The sequence below is a fragment of the Anastrepha obliqua genome, chromosome 1 (assembly GCF_027943255.1).
Source record: "Anastrepha obliqua isolate idAnaObli1 chromosome 1, idAnaObli1_1.0, whole genome shotgun sequence".
NCBI lineage: Eukaryota > Metazoa > Arthropoda > Insecta > Diptera > Tephritidae > Anastrepha > Anastrepha obliqua.
In genome coordinates this window covers 183951823-183972894 of record NC_072892.1, presented here as the reverse complement: position 1 = coordinate 183972894, position 21072 = coordinate 183951823, and the positions used below count along the sequence as shown (strand labels likewise).

Below are 21072 nucleotides of genomic sequence, written 5' to 3'. Positions count from 1 at the left end.
TATCGGGTCAAAAAAATCGATTTTTTGGAAATAATTTTAATCTATTCTACAACTATTTAAGAATATACTTTCAAAATTTCAAGTCGATATCTGTATTTTTGAAGGAGTGACAAAATTTTTAACAGGACGCGACGGGTGGCCTGATCGCCTGTATCCAAAACCTTAAACGCGTTTTTCTCGAAACATCATTTTTCGATTTTGTGTACACAATTGAGAACGCTGTATTGAACCAATCAGGCTTTACAATAGCTCATTTTAAAGATAATTAAATTGTTTTCAATGTGACATTAAGTGTTTTTTTAAAAAAAAAGATTTTCATATTTTTTTGTAATTTTAAAGTCAATTTTTATGCATGAAAAATCACTTTTAACATAAAACTGGGTAAAAAATATCAATTTCGACATTTTTTTTTTAAACCAAAATGTCACATCGAAGGTATTATCCTAAAGTTTAAAAAAAAATTTGGTTTTTTTATTTCAGAAAAAAATTCAGAGCGCTAGAATGTACACAGATAGAATGAGGTGCCATGGACGAGGTGTATATTTCCATACTTAAAATGTTTTTTTTCTTCTCCGAAAATTTTTGTAGACAGTCAAGACATTTATTAAAGTACTTTATGAATTACAAAACGTTTGAAGTTATTTTACCTGAGAAAAAAATTCCCAAAAATGATGCATTTTTCGACCGTCTAAATGAGGGTCCCCCCTTAAATTATTTGGTTTACATGTATTGCATATATTTTAAAATTTACTGCTTAGGAAAAGGGCATATGTGGATGCAAGATTTGAATTCGAAATCAAAAGAAATCAGAACAAAACGAAATTAAATAATTTTTAGAAAAACAAAAGTCCAACAAATAATTTGTCGTCAAAAAATTCGAATAAGTAAATTTATTATTTTTCGGCAGAGTGATAGCCCCAAATGCTAAGCGTGATGGCTTGCGGAATAGAAAAAGTCCTGTGCTTTCTAAGGCTCGTCATAATTAAGTTAACAGTTGGGCCGATTTCTTTTATATTTTTTGAAATTTCTAAGTTTGTACTGGTGTTGGCACTAGCTTTCTGGATCACCATTGGCATATTTTTGATGGTACGTACGGAAAATTCACAATTGCAGTAAAACTTCTGAACGATGATTTGGTTTATTTTTTAGTGGGAAAGCATAATGCCTGAAACAGCTCATCGTCTCTCTGAGGCGGCTGCTGCAGTTATTGCCAACACGAGTGGTCTCACGCCACAAGTCGAGGACAAAGAAAATATTGACGAGTCGGGCAGTTATCCGTTTATTGTAGATTTGCCAAAAACGACATCTTCTACTGCGGAAACGCTTATTAAAGATGTATTATTGGTGCAAACAGCAGAATCCGAAGCACCCGAAGGATCCAGCACTCCTATAAAGGATTCTCTACCCAAAAAGGATACTCTATCAAAAACTCTCTTGGAAGCATCGAAAGAGAAGATCACAAATGAAAAGAACGAGACCTCGGAAGCAGTTGTTGAAAGCCCAGAAGCTCCCAATGCAGAGACTGAACAATTAGACGCAACGGAGTGATTGAATATTTTTGCGGGTAAACTTAAAACTAAATTATATTGCGTGACCGAAGAAACCTAAAAACATACAAGGAAGAAATTGTGTTTGGAAACTCAGAATTTTTAGTAACCCTTTTCAAAAATATACTCAACCAATTGCTACTAAATGTTTTGCAAATATTTATTTGTACTTCGATTGGATTTTTTTCTTTCTATTCCATAACATCCTGTGATAAGAGTGCCAAACATACAAAGAATGTTTGTTGAATAATTTTGCTACAGCAGCAAAAAATGTCATCGTATTAACTTCCGCCGAGTATATTTAGATTGAACTCTTAATTGCCATTTTATAGGATTACATTTTGACTAGTAATAATGGAAGCCAAATGTAATCACAGACTTTCTCAATATTTTCAATGATATCGTTTCTCGCATTGGTATTTCCTTATTTCTTGTTTTAACTTGTAGAATGTAGTTGAATGGGAAAAGAAATGTCCTGTTCAGCTGAAGAATTAAATTTAGGTAGGTATTTTGCGCATGTTTTATACCTGTGTGGCCTTCTTTGTATGGGTCTTATAAATAGCCCATGGAACTTGGTTTTGGCAAAGGAGAAGTAGGTAAGACTCGATTTCGCTCGTTTATAATAAGATTTGCTCCATCGCACGACGTAGGCCAAAATTCGAAATTTGCTCAGAAACCTCTCGTAAAGACGCTCATTTTGGTGCATGGGTGTAGTACAGGCATATGTGTGGGTATATCTTGTTAATGGCCATTGCTGTATGAACGAAATTGTGACACTTCGACATATCTACGCGCGTTTATATTTATTATATGCACTGCCTACATCGACAGACGACATCAACGTCCCGGCGCTAGTGAATTATTGCACAGCTTATTTTGATAGAACTGAAACTTCAAATCCCATCGCCATTGGGGCATCTGGCATATCGATACTATAAAAAAATATTTTTGTACCTTCATCTATAAATGGCATAATTGTCACAATTATGCCCTAAACTGCATAAATATATAAACGAGAAGAGCCACCCAAGCAACATACAATATTTACATACACACACTTGTACTATTTTTACATTGAGGCATTGAGTAAGTAACTGAATTATTACTTGAAGAAAATGAAGACAAATTTGAGAGAGAGTACGGCTATTCGATTGTACGACTGTTACATTCGCCAGACTTTTGCATTTCATATTTGAACTTTGGGTGTTATTTACTTGGGTATGTGAAATTATGTTAAGAAGAACAAATCGCTAATAGGCTTAGCGCTATAGTTTTTGAACACAGATTTTTTCTGCGTTTCGCAAACTTCAATAAAGAGCATTATTGTGGTATTTAGTTTAAAATTTAATATAATAATTAGAATACGAGCAAGATCCGCGGGTGTTTTGCGCTTTAGTCTTCTCGGTTGAAGTTCCATTCCCGGTATTAGTCACACTATTAGGTTTTTGTGCTTTAGTCGCCGCAAGATATGCTTCCTGCTGCTTCGCTTTACTGTTCAGTGTGTGCATGCCGAGGTCGTGGTAAATATTGTCATTTCTTATGTACCAATCTTTACTGGCAGTCCCCCATATTTCTAGTCCGTATGCCCATGTCGGTCTTATTATTGATTATTAAATAAGCTCAGGTTTGAGTAGCCAGTAGGGCTGTTGGAATTTTCTTTCATCTCATTTCTCTTGTTCAATATGTGCTGTTCCATGTGAGTTTTGAGTCAACCGTCTTCCCTAAATACTTTGCACTTAAATGTTTTTCTGTGTATTCTCCGTTAATTTGGATGACTTGGAGATTTTCTCTTCGTGCGATGTTTTGTCTTTATTGACGTCGATGCCCCATTTTTCAGACCACTCCACTACTCCAGCTGTCGCTGACATGATTTCAGAGCAAACATCGTCGTATTTCATGAATAAGTATCAGACAGTTATGTAACTTTTAAGGATATTAAATATGTTAAGTGGTAAGACGTCTTTTAGCCTATGAAGAAGTCCTTTTTGCCATACTCAATTGCTTTTGCAATATACGGGAATGAAATAATTCTTCTAATGGAAGTCATCTGTGATTGTTAACCACTCTGTGAATCTGCTGCACAGTTGAGCGCTGTTTTAAATACATATTTTTAAATGCTCGAAATAAAGTTCTGTTTTGTTTTTTATTTGAGTTGCCACATCTGTTTCATTAGCATTCCCACCATAACGTGCAATAAATAACGTGAAGGTTCCAAAATCTGTACCTTATTTTCAAAAAAGATTATTTCTTTGTAAGTAGATTATAAAAAGTTAACCTTTGTGTGTTTTAGAAAAACGATCAAGATAAAACTCACTTCTTGAGTGAGTTATTAGCAAAATATTAAAAATACATGAATTAACTACTCGCATACTTTTAACATAAAGTGTTTTCCAATAAAAGGTGGTATTTTGATATTCAAAAGAAAATGCTATTTTTTAATATAAATGGTCGGATGTTTCTTTCATTATAAAGAGGAAGGTATGCGGTTAATAGTGGAAAATAACATGAGGCAAATGACCACCACGACCACACTTACAGGATAATATCCTTTTCATGAAATTTTCCATAACCGAATTGCAAAGTGGCTGCCCTATGTCCTCGATAGCCTCACGAATTCCATCTTTGAGGTCTTGATTTGACCCTGGGCTGTTGGCGTAGACTTTCTCTTTCACGTGGCCCCAAAGAAAACAGGCACAAGGTGTTAAATCACAAGATCTCGGTTATTTCTAACAGTTCATAACGACGGATTTTCGACTTAGAAATTACTTTTATTGTTTCAAGTTGTCACATTAATTCAACACAATTTGTAAGCAGCAACAAATCGTGAATATGAAAGTCGTAGTATTTACATATTTTTAAAGAAACCTTTTTTTTGCTTACGAAATATTGGAGTTTTTTTAGCTGCCTGAGAACAGTCGATATTGATAACTATGGTTTAACAACTGAGAATGGCAAACTGTGCTAATATTTCTCTTCAGTAAGGCTTGGCAAGTCATCATGAATCGTTTAACTCCAGAAAATCGCTTCAAAATTGTGGAAATTTTCTTTGAAAAAGAAAAAAACCTGTTCACGAAGCTCATAGAGCACTGGTGGCATCATCGGTCCTTATTTCTTCCGAATTGAGAGCCATGCTGATGAATTGTTTCCAAAAATTAATCAGCTAACATCGACGATATTTGGTGCCAACAAGATGGCGCTAGTAGCCATCAGCGCTCTTAACAATCGATTTATGGCAATATTGAAACCACCATTCACGCCATACGACCAGATTTATTGCGAAAAGTAGTCAACAATTGGACTGATCGCATGGACCAAGAAACTCGTAGCCAAAGCGGACATATGACGGATATCGTAAAAAAATAAAAGTCATGAAATTATCTACCAGATTATATTAAAAAGACAACTCCAAAAATATTTCGATTTTGTATTATCATTTTATTGTGAGTTCTCAAGGTCTTAAAAACCACCGGATAATAATTTTAGCCTTTAACTTTATTGTCCAAAAGTTTTGTACATATATACCGGTACTTTTTGCTCATAGGGTATAATCAAAGGTATAAAAAATGTACAAAACTTTGGTGCAGTTAATACGGAATAGCCCGGTAGTGAGTAACAAATCTTCTTGTGTGTCACAGAAGTAGAATAAGTTCATATACTTATACATGTGTATTTTTGGTCGCTTGCCTAATGACCCCATTTTTGACAAAACAGCCAAACAACTTCAATTAATTTTGCAATGTAATATTAGCTGCAATAATCATATTAGTAAAATTACAGTCGAAAGCATTCAGTGGAAAATTAAGAAGATTTTATGTTTGTCATTCGCGGTTCACAGGCGAGATGATGTCAGCGTCACCTCTTAGTTCCACTTTTGGTTTCACGTGCACGAGCAAATTCTGGCTTGTATTACAAGGTGAAGTCCAAAATATTATAAATAAGACTGGCGTCATAAGAATGCTTTTGATGATGCTATATTTTTAATGGGTTAGTGCGTTGGAAGTTACATCTCTAGCTGACTTCCAGTTACTGCGTCTAAAGTGTCAATATGTTTGCGTCATCGGTACAAAAATGAGTTTGCAACAAAGAGCTAATATCAAATTTTGTTTTAAAATTGGTAAAACGTTTACTGAAACATTTGAATTGATGAAAAAAGTGTATGGCGATGATTGTCTATCTCGTGCCAGAGTTAATGAGTGGTTTAGAGAGGGTGGCGAGGACATAAATCACAATGAACATACGGGCCGCCCAAAATCAGTAATCGCCGAAAACTCCATCGAAATTGTTCGTAAATTAATCGAAAATGAACCGAAATCATCGTTGAAATTCATGGAATCGGAGTTGAATATTTCGAAAACAGCGATTTATCGCATTGTAACTGATCATTTGGGCTTACGAAAGATCTGTGCACGTTTCATTCTGCACAAGTTAACTGAGGACCAAAAACTGCTCAGAATTCAACATTCGAAAGACCTCATTAAAGAGGTGAGAAAAGACGAGAACTTCCTTTACAACATTATAACGGGTGATTAAACGTCGTGTTTCCAACATGAACCTGAAACTAAGCGTCAAAGTGGCGAATGGAAGGCCCCAGACGAGCCATTACCCAAAAAATCGCGTTTGGAGAAGTCAAAAATCAAGTCGATGCTCATTTGTTTTTACGATTCGAAGAGAATTGTCAACAAGGAGTTTGTTGTATTGCATTCGACGAATTCGCCTCGAATACCGCGAAGGAGGAAGCTGGCGTTTATTGCATGATAATGCACGATCACATCGACTGCACCATCTTGTGACTGATTTTTTGACTATAAATCGCATTTTAACCACCAATCACTCACCGTATTCACCTGATATGGCTCCCTCTAACTTCTGGCTGTTCGGAAAATTGCATTTGGCTATGATAGGAAAACGTTTTGTGTCCATAGAAACCATCTAAAAGCCTTGTACAGACATTCTGAAAGATATTCCAGTCAATTACCTGAAACACTCTTTCGATAAGCTTTTAGATCGCGCAGAGGGGACTATTTTGAATAAATAAACTCGAAGTTATTAGAACAAAGCTCCTGTCGTTTCTAGTTTAGCTCAGCCTTGTTTATTTTGGACTTCACCTTGTATATGTATTACACATACATTTACATGTATTTGTTAGTAGATGTTGTGATATGCATTTTAAGACTAGATCTCAGATTAATTTTTTGGTATTTGGCGAGATCTTAGAATATTTGATCTACCATATGCGCATTATGAAAAATAATTAATTGTTAAGTTGGGGTAGGTTGAAATAAAATATTCAATGATGAACACCTTATAGCGTAAACTAAGAAACTTAAGCTCAATTTATGCTCGCTGAACTGTTGATACTCGAATTTCTACTTTTGTCAAAGTAGTTAAAAAACTAAGGAAAAAATAAAATGCGGTAAATATGTGGATAATGAAGTTGTATTCATTTTGTTAGAAACTTAATTACTGGCTCTTTAATATCATAACAAATAAGATAGCCACGCACAATGAAGTTATTAAATATATTATTCTTATATACAGGGTGCATACGGTATTTGAGGACACCCGTTCATTCGTTCATAAGATTCGCCGAGAATAGGAGGGCAGAGCTCCACGTTTCTGAGAGTCTTATCCGTCGAGTTGCCCATGAAGGTCTTCGTTACACGCAGAAAAATACTGAGTTATCGCTCTGAACAAAATTAGACACCTTGAAGCAGCTGAGGTATTATGAGTCTTTTCTGACGAAACAAATTTGCAAATTGGAGGATGTAAGTTACTTGCCTTTTTTGCTTTTGTTTCTGAGTTTTTCCTCTTCCATTTTTTCCAAATTAATTTTTTAATAAACACAAAATGTCACCTATGCATGCACCAACAAACATACATATTTATTCATACATATAGAAATATCTGCGTTAACAGCGCCAAAAGGCAAACTTAAACTATAAATAAATAATTAGTGCGCATTGCACAAAATTTGGCGCGTAGGAGCACAGTGCCAAAAACAAACAATCAACCCAAAGCGTAAATTTGGATGGCTTTATGGTCGCTCGGCAGCAGAGCGGAACTGAGCTGTGGTAGAGTAGAGTAGTGGAGTAGTGCTCCAGTCATGAAACAATTCAATACAATCTTCAAGAACAAGCACACGAAGTTGTGGCTGACAATTGTCAACAACACTACGACACGAGGTGGTGCAAGAAAATATAGAAAATGTCAAAATGCAAAGTAAGAGCAAATGAGTATGAACGGAGCCTAATTACGAGTATATGGTAATTACAGGTAACGCTAAATTATATATGGTAATAAATAGAAGAAGACTAACCCCACTGGTTCACTGATGTGCGTCACACAATGATGATTATGTGAGCAAATAGCATACGGCGATGACACCTACGCCGGTACAAGGTGGCGCAAGCGGAGTACTGGTTCCAGACGGTAAAATGCTTGTAAAGTGCAATAATTGCAAAAGAAATCTACACTACGATATAATGAAACTTCAGGGCGGTGATAAATTACTTTTGCTGTCCCAAAAATAGTTGTGATTATTTTTAAAAACTTTGTCTAACTGTTTGTCTATTTGAACTCAGCAATCTGCGAAATGGTTGGCGAGACTTTCACTGAAAAAATAATGTAAAATAAAATGTATAAGGATGTAACAGAATGGAACAAAAGAAGTGAAAAAGTCTTGATAAAAATTGGTCGGCAAATTGTTCCTTTTGTTTAGCTCCTTATTTCTTAGATATTCTTATAATAGTTGGCTGATGTTTTGTGAAATTATTTGTGTTTAATTGGAAAACAATTATCCGTTGTCAACTGTGTACAGAGAGGTTCTCATCGAAGGTAGCGAACACAGAATTAACTGCCCTGAATTTATAAGCAAGAATCTTTATGCTGAAGCAAATCGCCAGATTCCTTCACATCGTTAGTTTGGCATAAATGCAGGCAGGCAGAAGAATATCAGATTTACTTTTACGAATCGGCGAGCACTCATTTTTATGTGTCGAAAACGCAGGATTTGATACTAAGTATACAGGGTAATTTCAAAGAGTTCAACTACATCTTATCGCTTGTCAGAGATGACAAGGCCTTCTTGAGTAAAAATAGTGCTCCACAGATCCCTCTAAAGGGTATTTCTTCAGACGTTCCTAGATGTAAAAATGTATATTCTTTCAGGTTTCATTATTTTTACTCAAAATAAGTCTCTTAACAACTATATGTGAAAAATGGCATCATTTAAATGTCCACCATGGCACGTCTAGAGGAAAAATCCACCAAACAGTCGATTCATGAATGCCAAATTGTTGAGAACGTCGAGATGTCGATGTTGTTCATGATGGTGGAAGTAACACTTTGGGCTACAACAGCAATATTATCAACAGGGCGACCAGTTTTTGGTTTGCCAGTGCGGTTTCTTTCCTCCACAGGACCAGTTTGCTGAAGCTTTTTCACCAGCCTTTGATTTGTAGTCTTATTCGGACGATTATTTCCACCAAAAAAATCAGGAATTTCGCGATATTTTGTTTTTAAACATCGACAATTTTTATAATTATTTCAATAATTCGAACGCGTTGTTCTCTTGTGTAAAATTATACATCGGCTCACGTGAAAATGTCAAAGATGACATGAAAAAAGGTGACGTCTAGGGATTATTCACTCCACACCTTTAGGCGTCGCTTTTGAAACACCCTTTGTAATTGCAATTGCAGATTGCCCTTTTCATGTTCGGTTCAAGTGGAGAGAGTGCATCCGTTCGAGAAATTGCACTCTGTTTAAGTTTACAATTATATTTAATTATTTTCATCCTTATTTTGTTATACTTCCTTTCTTCAGCCAGTGATTATAATTATGAAAAAGTTTCCAAAAAAAATTCGATTTGGTGTTGCCATAATGGAACTATGGTGAGATATTGCAAAATTATCGTGCTTCAGAAATACCTCGAGTGTTGTATGGAACAACAAAACTACAGATATTTGGGTTTTTTTTTTTGTCGGGACAGACTAATTTTTAATTTTCTTTAAATCTATCAGTTGCACAGAAAGTGGTCCGCCGTCTCATCCTCCTCTCCACAGAGCGCACTGTCTGTAATGCCCACCTTTTCCATGTGCTTTGCCCATAGAAAGTGGCCCGTCATCAGTCCAACCAGCCTCTTATAGTCGCCTCTGCTTAGGCAGGAGGAACTGCGACAGTCGGTCGGACATGACAGGTGGCATCAGTTTTGTCCATCTGCAGCCTGCCAAGCTCGCTTGTGGGTTAGAGTCCCTCGTTTGCTAACCGTGGCTTTGATGGCTGCAGAAGGGAGTGGCAGAACGGGCTCCGGGCCAAAAAAGTTGGCCTCAGAGCCTAGCCTAGCTAAAGTGTCAGAGATCTCGTTTCCCGCGATACCCACGTGTCCCGGGACCCAGGTTAGCAACAGGCTATTATGTTTACCGACTGGATTTACCGGACTCGGCTACGCTTGAAGTGGTTGGGGGGGGCTGTCTAAGGCCATGAACGCAACTTGGCTGTCGCTGCAGACACATATAGATTTGCCTCTCCATTTGTTTTCCACAACAAAGCTTATCACTTCTTGAATAGCATACACTTCCGCTTGAAACACAGATGCATGCATTCCAAGAGCAAAATGCAGTTTTGTCCCGCTGGATTCCGCGTAGACCCCAGAGCCAGAGGCGTGCTCGGTCCTGGAGCTATCCGTGAAAATGCGAAAACAGTGTTTGCCGGGCTCATTTTCTGAGTTTGACCATCTCGTACACAAGTGTTGAACCCACCCCATCAGGGAAAGCCACTCGTGTGATGTCAGAGCTTCCCTATCCACCACCTGGGATGCGCCCGATGGGAGATCAGGCAAATCCTTTTATTTGGGTTACAAAATGTTGAAGCGAACAATTTTAAATTCCTCTACTTCTTTAGAATTTAACATAATTTGTATGCAAGTATTAGATAACTGGTTTTGCTTTTATTCGAAATAGAAAGTGTCAGTTTCAAGAACTACTGAAAATTCTCACTTATATTAGATAAACGACTTGTTTACAAAATATAAGGAATATGTGTAGCACAAAATTAATCACTCTATAGGAAAATTTATAATTTCTGCAAATGGCGTCGTAAGTCAATCATATTTCGCACTTCTGAATTGGACAGCTCCAGTTTACGAACAGAAAAGCAATCAAACGCGAAGGCTAAAATAAAGATTTTCATCATTCAAAATACTCTTTGTTTTCTTTTTTTTGAATTAACGATTCTCATTTATTTTTTGGAAGCGTTGTACAATTGCACCTGTTTATATGAAAGGATACTAATAAGATATTTTCGTTTGATACTTTAACTTGTTTTAAGAAGCTGACATTATTTTTTGGTCGTTGTTTGTGAGCAAAGACAAATTGCGGCGTTACTTCATTCACAGTTGGTACACCAATATCACGATGAAGGTAGTTATTCCTTATATAGGACGGTGCATTTACTATACGAGCAGGATTTCGTTTTGTCGACGTTGGATAGAGTTGATGTACTTTTGACTTTTGACGGATCACCAAAATTGTACACCTTAAATCCAAACCGGTCTTAGTGTTTGTTTGTAAATGATTAATTTGTAGCGGATTGATGAGTTTGAGTGCTTACCAATGAGGTAATACACATAGCTTCGCGTTTTTTCTTGAATGAGCTTTCCAGCGCAGTTTGTCATCAAGTGTTATGCCCAGGTATTTGGTCTTGTCGACGTATGGGATTATCGACGCATCGATGAAGATTGCCTTGTAAGTAGCGTTTTTTAGAGAAACCCCCTAAATATGTTGACTTGCTTTTGGTTAGCTTTAAGAAGTCACTCAAAAGCAAAATTAGCTGTAAAAACATATTTGATTTGTTTGCTTTCTGCTCTTCCATGAAATATTCATATCCACGTGCTTAAGTAATACAAATATTTAGCTACTAATTGAAAAAAAATTCGAGGCACGAGTGAACCTCAGTAAAACCTTGCATCGCTAAGCCAAATAAGAGACGCTCTATTTTTTGGAGCATGCAACTGGAATTTCCGTTTCGAAAACTGTACTGAGTGAATCTGAGTTAGTGCCACATGTTTGACATTAAAAGGCTAACTGAAAACTTGCCAAATAGGCATAAAACGGAAAAAGTTCACATGAAAACAAACTAGTGCGAACCGCCATAACTGAATGTAATATATGCATGAGTATATTAGCAGCGTGTACAATACATATTTAAATTTATCACCATACAATACAAGTTTATATTCCTACATATGTACATATGTATGTGCGCGTGTAATTTGAATTGCTAACTTAGTTCTAATTAAAAGTGTCTTATTCGAATAGTTGGTCGTAAGGCTGGACAACAGTTACTAATTTGTCAGCTATGTATACATACATACATATATGCCAAAATACAAATACATGTGTAAGTAGGTATGCATGTCCAAATTAATTATGTGTGTGTATTGCGAAGAATGTTAATGTGAGCCACCAGCTCTGGTAGTAAGAAAAATGGGTTTACGTCGCAAATGGAATATAATTAACTACTCGATTCGATTTAAAATTAAATATTACAAGGTTTTATTCAAATACAACTATGCGACGATCGGTAACATACAAGTACATACATACATACCTATAAACATAATCTACACACATACAGCATACATTTACATACAGTCCGCGTCATTTGATTAGAGGCAACAATTTGTATGGAAAAAATGGTTATTAAAGCAACCGCATTTCGTCTAGTAACACAAGGGTTTCTGATAATTCAAGTGAAGAATGTACCTTGCTCGAATATAAACATGCATCAAAATACAATTGCATCTAACGGTATTTCACAGCAGTAAAACTTCAGCAGCGCACTCAGTCCGCCTACACTACCTGCGCACTCGTAAAGATGTGAAAATTGATCGTTTCCTAAGCATTCATTGGACTTGGTCGAAAAACAAAGCGCTCCTATGGCAAGAACTACAAAGGCAGAACTGCGATGACTTCGACACCGAAGGAAACCTGCCAAATCCTTAGGATTGCATCAAATTCCGCGCTTTCAACAGCAAAAATTAAAGAAATGGCAAATGTCGCAGCCAGCAACCATTCGAAGGGTTATTCTAAAAGCGCCACATCTGAAGCATATAAAATTACAAATTACAAACAAAAACAACTTTTGAATAAATTTTGCAGAGAACGCCGTCTCGATTGTGTAAGGGACCACAGGGCTAGGAGTTTTGTTACAAATAACGATCGTCGTGAATGGAAGGAAGTATAATAGTATTTAGTGACGAAAAGAAGTTAAATCCGGATGGGTCAAATACTTATAATTACTATTTCCTCGCCTTAAGAAAGGAGGAAAGGTACGTGAGTGGACATCACAGCCGCGAAGGTGGTGTTATGGTATGAGAGGCAATATCGTACTATGGCGTGTTCGAATTGAAAATTTTAGACTACCAAATGTCGGGAAAGAGCTATAAAGCTATGTTGGAATCATCTTTTCTCGAGATTCTTCAAACATTTGGATCTATTAATTGGATCTGCACCTGTACACATTTCAAATGTGGCCAAAACTTGGATTACGTCCCAAAACGGTTAAACCTTAGCAAGGCCACCGTATTCTCTAGATCTGAACATTATTGAAAATCTATGGGGATGGTTTGTTCGTAAGGTTTATGAGATTGGGCAACAATTTGAAGAAAAAAAAATGCTTTAATTCGAATCATTAAAAAGATCTGGTCTGAAATTTCATTAGGATATCTGGATAGTTTGTACAGCCCCATCCATCAACGTATTTACAAAGTAATTTATATCAAGGTGGCAACACAAACTATTAAGCTTTAAATAATAAATTTAAAAAAAAATCCTGTATTTATTATTATGTCTTCTTATTTGGTTAGTGCCTCTATTCAAGTGAACCCCACTCTATGTATTTATGTAAGTATATGTGTTGCCATACCTTCGACATTTTCGTGGCGTCTACAAAAATGTGCAAAAAAGCACCAGAAAATCATAATATATTCCGACTTTTTTCCTAGAGATTGCCTAGCAAATATTTCTGTTGGACGTGGTGGCCTACGTGCAAAACTCACGTACGCATGCGTCCGCATAAACATTGCAGAAGAATGCATCTGGCAGATGCGTAAAAGGCCTTGAAAAAGTTCTGCCCACCAACACGCAGTTTTATAGCTTCCGTACTTGTGAATTTTCTGGATTCCTAAATACATACATATACATGCAAGAACCTACTATATTTGTATGTATGTACATACATCCTTTTGCAAAATTGCACTTGTACTAGTTTCATACTTGGCGGTAGTGATTATCTTCTGCGGCACGTACGCCTAGCACCAATTTGGTCTGTTGCTCTGCATTGCCTCTTCAATTCATCAATCATTATGGGCAATTTGTCAAGTATGCGCCCAGGGCAGTCATAAATATAAAATTACAAGGAGCATTAAATAACAACTTAATTGTTGGATTACGAGGGTGCAATTTTGTGTGGGACATAGTGCATAAGCACACATAGATATTTATGCCATCTTTATTCCACGTTTGGCTGTTATTCGTGCAAGTCTTGGACTACACGTACAGATGTATAGTACATATGTACGTATGTCTATATTATCATTATTTCCTTTAAAATAAAATCAAAATGCATTTTTTTCCAAAACTTACCTTATTTCGATAATTTTTAACATTCACGTTTACAAGATCAGCCGAAAACAAACATTTATGTATAATAAAACTTTCCTAAATTTACTTTCAGGTTTTACTTGTAATTCACATTCGCAAAATCTTTGCTGTTTAAATATGGTTATCTCGCCTTTGATGTACGTTCGTAAAGAAGTCAAGGGCAAAATTTTGTTGCTGAAATATGGTCAATCCACATTTTGGCCCACAGTATTTATAAATCTTCGAAAACAATTTATTTTCCTTCGTGCAAAAAATAACATCCATTCTAATAAGTACATGGAAATATTTTTTAACAAATGTTTTATACAAACTTATTTTTCGGTGCAAAATGTAAAAAGCCTTTATAAAGGGTTATTAAGATTCAAGGTCCGGTGTGGATTTTGAATAAAATACAATTTTTTTAAGAAATTATTGTCATTTCTCTTTTTTATGATAATATTGGAATGGCTCAATTACGTATGGAACAAAATATCGGCCAAATGGAAGCCGCGGCCTAGGCGGCACACCTCCATCCGATGCTCCAAATTTTCGATGAAGCTGAGGCATAATTGAGGTTCTATGCCGTTAATGTGCCGAATTATCTCATCCTTTAGCTCTTGAATTGTTGCTGGCTTATCGGCGTACACCTTTTCTTTCAAATAACCCCAAAGAAAAAGTCCAACGGTGTTGTTGACGTTTAGGTGTGGTTCACATTCACCATCGGCCCTTGAAATTTAACTACCCTTTAGTATCAAAAACAGATTTTCATAGAGAAGCACATGAAATCAGTTGCAAGAGTGGAGTTGTTATACTCGACTACGATAAAAATATTGAAATACTGAAATATGGTCAACCAACTGAGACATTGATAATGAGGCCATAGAACATAGGCTGGAGCTTTACAAAAGCACCGTACGAGTGCACATAAAACTATTCGTTTAACGAAAGTGTAATCACAAACAAAGCAAACAACAACAACAACAAACTTTACTTAACCTTCATAAAAAAATTCTTACGTTTGATTTGCCGATGTTGAAAATTTTTGAAAAAATTGTTGGTAATTTTTAACTGATTTTTAGTGTTTATCCTTGAACTCTATTTAGTTCCCTTGTATAGCATTAAACCAACGAAAACACTTTTGAGAAGATTTCATTGTATTGGGCATGTGAACGGAACGAAAGTTTAGACAGCTGTCCAAGGCCCAGGGCGTACTTTTATTTTATTGTTGAATAAAAAAAAAATAACTGTAAAATAAAAATTAGATAAAAAATTTCTTCATAATTAACTAAACAAGTTTACAAGCTTAAGTCATGAGCCTATCCATTTCCCGTTTTATTCTTCTTATCGCAGTCTGATTTTGCATCTCAATCTTTTTAACTCCACTTTATTTCTTTCTCTTTCATTTTCAGATTCTAATTTTAGTACTTCTAATTAAATGTTTTTTCTTGAACGGCAATCAAGTAGCTCATTGCGCTGGAGGTTGCAGACTTTTTTGATTGCGCTTTTTTAAAACTACTACCACAGAATGAAATGGGAATTGGGAAATGGAAGTTTTGCAGGCGTCCTTTTGAAGCGTAGATGCATGCGTAGAAGCGGATTCAAAAGCATCATCTGAATACTTAAGATCGTATGATTCGGCTGTTTCATTGAAATAAAAGCTTTGATGAGGAAATTGGTCAAGGTTTGGAAGCTATTCGAGCTTTCGTAAACAATAGCAGGAGTTATATTCGTTCGCTGGGCGAAAATCTTTTTTAAGAGATCTCAGTTAGAGCAAATGCTTTTTATGTTGGACATTATACTCTCCTCGTTCCCATTGGCTAACAGAGAGTCTGTGCCCTCTTTCCAGGTAATGACAGATGAATACCACGATATCCAAGCATTTGGCTCTTTTATTGGTGTCATCACTTTAATTTTTTCATAAAGCTTTTGTAAAAATCGAGATGGTTACGTTTGCCAATTACTCTAAGCTTTAAATATTTACCCCGAAAGATTCAAGGTTTTACTCAACTGAATCGGACATGACTGCGAAGTATCCGAATCAGTCCACCGGTGGCTAAAACAAATCATTCTTTTGCACTTTTTGTTCAAATTTTTAAAGATAAGAAAGGTATTTAATGAACAAAAGAAAGGACACTAAAGTATTACAATATATTCGATACATCAGCTGAGAACTCGGCAGAGTTTCTTGTTTTGATGTGCACCATTCGCACAACGAAATCAAAGAGCAAATCTGTCTCATTTTTATACAAGTTGTGACAGCTGGCTTATACTGCGGAAACTTATACAATTTATGAGGTTTATGTGCTTTCTATACGCTTAAATGAATACCCTTAGGAAACATACATATACGGCAGTGAATACTTTTTTGGGAAATAAATTAGAGTAAAGGAAATTATAATATAAAATAATAAATTTAACCCGCGGCCCCGCTCGCGTAGGAGTAGTTTTGAGGGACTTAGGATATGTATATAAAAGAATTACAAACAATAATTTCATAGAAAATAGTTTTTTATTAATAACCATAATATTACAATACCCGGCATCCGTTGCTATGCCTCGTTGAATAAAACCAAAACAATCAATCAGAAAAATATCAAGCAAAATTATTTTTATTAATTTTCTATCTCGAACCGTTTTTGAACTTTGCATTTGGGTCACAGTTGAACAGCTTATGCGGATTATGAAGTCTAGAGTGTGCTATAAATGGTGGGAAATAGGAAAAACTAAGATTTTTTAGATTAAATTTAAGCAAATATTCGATTATTAGTGACGAATGAGAGTGGTGGCGCGGCCTGGGGGCTGTGGGAAGGGAGTTCCATCATAAAAGCATGCCTATAACCTTCATTGGGTGAAAATATGAATGCATAAAAATGTTTACGTCATTTGGTGTTGTCGTTTCGTAGTGATGCGCGGACAACGTACAGACAGACATTCACCTTTATAGTATAGATGATGTGTAACATATTTCTCTTAATGGAAATTTGGTTTATTTCTAATAAAGCCTCAGTATAAAATGTAAAATATTTACATATTTATAAAAACATACTTGCGTTTGGGACGTTCTGTATACTCGTTTGTTGACGCTGGAATATCTCTAACATTTTTCTGAACTAATGGATTTCTGTGCCTCGAACTCTTGCATTTCATTACAGAATTCGTCTCCAAAAGCCAAAACAAAAGCATCACTATGTCATGTGACCTGCTCCCATTGTATCGGCGGGGGGTTGGAGGGCTACCGATTTATTATTTTGATGTACATATATCTACATATATGTATGTGTATGGATGTATATGGATGATATTTTTGAATTAAATCAAAATCAATAAACACTGTTCACTGACCTCAAACGATGCGAACAAATGCAAAAACATAAATGGATCTATGGGTTGAAGGTTAAAACAAGTTTAAAGTCTTCCCATTTTCGTTGAGATTTAATTTCGCAACAAAATAATCATATTTGTGTTTTAATGTGACACACTTTTTGGCAATACCGCTATCCAAAATGGGTAGGCGTGAAAAGGTAGGTAAATTTGGGACGAATCGAAACTGATTTTATATTGAACAAATTTAATTTCCTAACAATTAAAGTAATGAATGTAAAACGGCATTGAGATGCTAGTCGAGTATACAAAAATATCAAATTGCGTAGCACATTTGTATCTACATACATATAGACTATATTTATGTATCTCACTTTGGTATGTATTATATGTTTGTATATATGTACTGGAAAAAGATCTAGCGATTAAACAAAGCAGAGGTATTTCTGCTAAGTATTCATGCACGAGCACAGCATTCAGAAGTTATTACAAGAGAAACGTAGCAGTTTCACAACCCATACTCCACCGAATGTACCTATGCCGCACAGTATTTCAGCACACAAAGCTTTCATTCATTCATTTGCTCAATGAATGTGAACCCGGATAAAAAAATCGAGACAGGTGAGAATAAATATTAAACTAGAATTTGCAATAAAAGAAGTTATGAATTGTTATGAATTGTAAAAAACTTGGAGACACTTCTATACACATTAGAGTGGTAAAGCATTTACGAAAAATTATACCATATGCTTTATTTAAAAAAATTTACTAATTCTTATAGACACCCTGAGAGCCACCAAAATTTAGAAATATGTTACAAATTAAATAAGAAAATATTTAACTCGTTTTTTTTGTACTTTTGAGAATACTTTTTACGTATGTGAAGAGAAGTTAAAAGAGGAAGGTACAGTCTGTCTAATAGAAGCGCGACCGCCACAACTTAGAAACTGTTTCACCAATTTAATTCTAAAAAAGTGCATTGTATATATATATATATATAATATAATTGGCGCGTACACCCTCTTTGGGTGTTTGGCCAAGCTCCTCCTCTTATTTGTGGTGTGCGTCTTGATGTTGTTCCACACATCGAGGGACCTACAGTTTCAAGCCGACTCCGAACGGCAGATATTTTTTATGAGAAGCTTTTCCATGGCAGAAATACATATTTGTTATAAGCAAAATATTCAATAAAATGTATGGTCACCACCATTAGGTATAATGGCTGCACATCTCCGACCCATATTTTGTGGTAATTTCTGCCCAAGTTGTGGAGGCTATCAGCTCCAAATCAGCCGAATTCGCCTCCGTGACTTTTTGATCGTCCATGTTTGTTTTCCTTATCCAAACATTTTAACAGAGTTGGCATCAGGTGACTGTGAAGGCCAGTCCAACCTTTCAGTCCCATTTTGCTGTTTCCACTCTACACACCTTCGGCTTCAAGCTTGCGAAGTCAAAGGTTTGCCGGATCTCAAAAACATCTTCACAGCTGACAGCAGCTGACGATTTGGTAAACTCATCAAATTTGTAATCAATTGGCGATAAACACAAATAACACACCAACACCTTTTTCGGAAAAGCATCCCGAATCATGAATCTTAACTGGATGCTTAACAGTTCGTTGAAGTTGTCGAGAATCGATACAATACCAGGACCGACGTGTGCAACTATTCGCCCAAAAGAAAGATTCATCGTTGAATATTACGTCTAATTTCGATCTGAATTTGGCTTAGCTCATGCAACCCCTTCCTCAATGTGTGATAATGAGAGCAGCGGTTTTTTCAATGTGCTTCGAAATTTGAGACCTTCTGCCCGTACACGTCCTCGGATTGTGTCTTTGGGTTCAATAACACCACTTTTCTTTCAAATTGCATCAGCTTTGCCACAAACAAATCAATTATCTTGTAGGTTTTTTTTTTGGGCCTCGTCAGAGGAAGTCTTTAAGGGGGGGGTAGGGTCACAAAATCGAAATTTTTTTTCTTCACTCATCTTATAGTAAATCATTTCAAGAATGTTGTGTTAAAATTTTAAGTGGATCGGAGCAGAATTCTCAAAGTTATAGCCTTTGTAGGCACTCTACCTCGAATGCGTTTTTCCCGAAACGACTTCTTAAAAGTCGGTGCCAATCACAACTCCGAAACTATTCAACCGATTTGGCACACGTTTTCTAAATCAAAAATACCTCCCCCCTACACTGTTTTTTTTTATTTTTTATTTTTTTAAGGTTGTTTTTCACTTACAAATATGGCGAAATTTTTCGCCAAAAATGCTCGTTTTACGTTTTTTTGCCACCAAAACTACAAAAAAAAAAAAAAAAAAAATTTATTAATGTAGGGGGGACCATTACGTCATACTTTAACTGAAAAATTCGACTTTTTTAGTTTCGACTAAAAAAAATTCGACTTTTTTTAGTTTCAGATGATTCTACGACGAATGCCGATTGGCACCGCCGAGCACCTCTCGAAAAACATATCTCCAAAAAAACTCTGTCATGGGCTTATTTGTCAATATTTTATTATTAATATTTTTTAAAAACTTATTGAAAAGATGTACAATAACATGCAACTGATTTTATTAAAGTATCTTAAGCCATATTTTTGTAAAAAATTAAAAAAAAAAGTGTTTTTTTTTTTAGCGCTAAACCCTACCCCCCCTCTTAATGTTTTTAACTTTGGTAAGCCATTGCGTCAATTTATTTATGAACATCTTTGCCTTCTGCAAATATTTACATTTTTGGATCTATAGAGTGCGTACATCAGAACTCTGCTTCAAATACTTTTTCATACGTGAAACATATTTTGTAAAACCAACGGACGCTTTCTAAATTTCTCACAAAACTGACAAGTTGCACAGCGCGTATTGCGAAAGGAATACGCCTATCAGCATTTAAGTTTTTGTCGGTCACGTGTCTAGTAGACAAACTGCACATAAATAATAATGGTATGTTAATATTTGACACAAAACTGACGGAATTCCTATGACAATCCCGTGGTAATATTAAATAATGAAAAATTGAATTGGGTTTGGACAGAGGGGGTTTAGAGGGGAACAGCAAGAAAAACAAATGTTTTTGTGGGCCATGCTAATGCACATGTGTATATGAGTATGCGTGGCTAAGTAGACTTATAATGAGACATCTTTGTTTTCTGTGGAAGCGTAGGAATACCATTAGCGTCAATACACCAACGATAAAGCCATAAATGTTTAACAATTTGACCTTCAATTGAGTTTTATATTAAATTTGCGAATATGTGTTGCTGTCGCAAAGTAACGTAAACAATTTTACGATTTTACCTTGATGAAAAAATATAAACTAAATAATTAAGCTAAAATGCTGATGCTATTGTTGTGCTAGCATGGAACGAGAATTCTCGCTGCTTGTGAGAAGCTTAATGAAGTTATATGAATGTAGCACCTGGGTGTTTGAATTGCAAATGTAATGACTTCCCGCAAGAAAAGTGGCTTACTTGGTTCTTTCTTTCGTTCGTCCAAAAGCCTGACAAAAAATATGTACTCAAAAATTATTGCTTTCAAACAAAAACAGGAGATGCATTCTAGCATTTCCC

At 35.8% G+C, this 21072-nt stretch overlaps 1 protein-coding gene, 1 long non-coding RNA gene and 1 pseudogene across 2 annotated transcripts; 2 read left to right on the top strand and 1 right to left on the bottom strand.

Moving 5' to 3' along the window:
• Positions 1-824: 824 nt before the first annotated feature.
• On the top strand, positions 825-1724 carry LOC129235619 (uncharacterized). Its single transcript, XM_054869549.1, has 2 exons — positions 825-1086; positions 1150-1724. Exons 1-2 carry the CDS (start codon positions 922-924, stop codon positions 1546-1548), a joined length of 564 nt encoding a protein of 187 aa, XP_054725524.1. The 5' UTR covers positions 825-921; the 3' UTR covers positions 1549-1724.
• A 5370-nt stretch (positions 1725-7094) lies between these two features.
• On the top strand, positions 7095-8125 carry LOC129236169 (uncharacterized). Its single transcript, XR_008581631.1, has 3 exons — positions 7095-7312; positions 7446-7766; positions 7821-8125. It is a non-coding gene; the product is annotated as an uncharacterized LOC129236169 (long non-coding RNA).
• Positions 8126-15529: 7404 nt separating this feature from the next.
• Positions 15530-16090, bottom strand: LOC129238932 (uncharacterized; annotated as a pseudogene).
• Between the last annotated feature and the right edge of the window lie 4982 nt (positions 16091-21072).

What these genes read in the sequence shown, in the direction of transcription:
- LOC129235619 (XM_054869549.1), top strand. Translation starts at nt 922, where the DNA reads ATGCTAAGCGTGATGGCTTGCGGAATAGAAAAAGTCCTGTGCTTTCTA. An exon ending in CCATTGGCATATTTTTGATG is followed by an intron (nt 1,087 to 1,149) that starts GTACGTACGGAA and finishes TTTATTTTTTAG; the next exon opens with TGGGAAAGCATAATGCCTGA.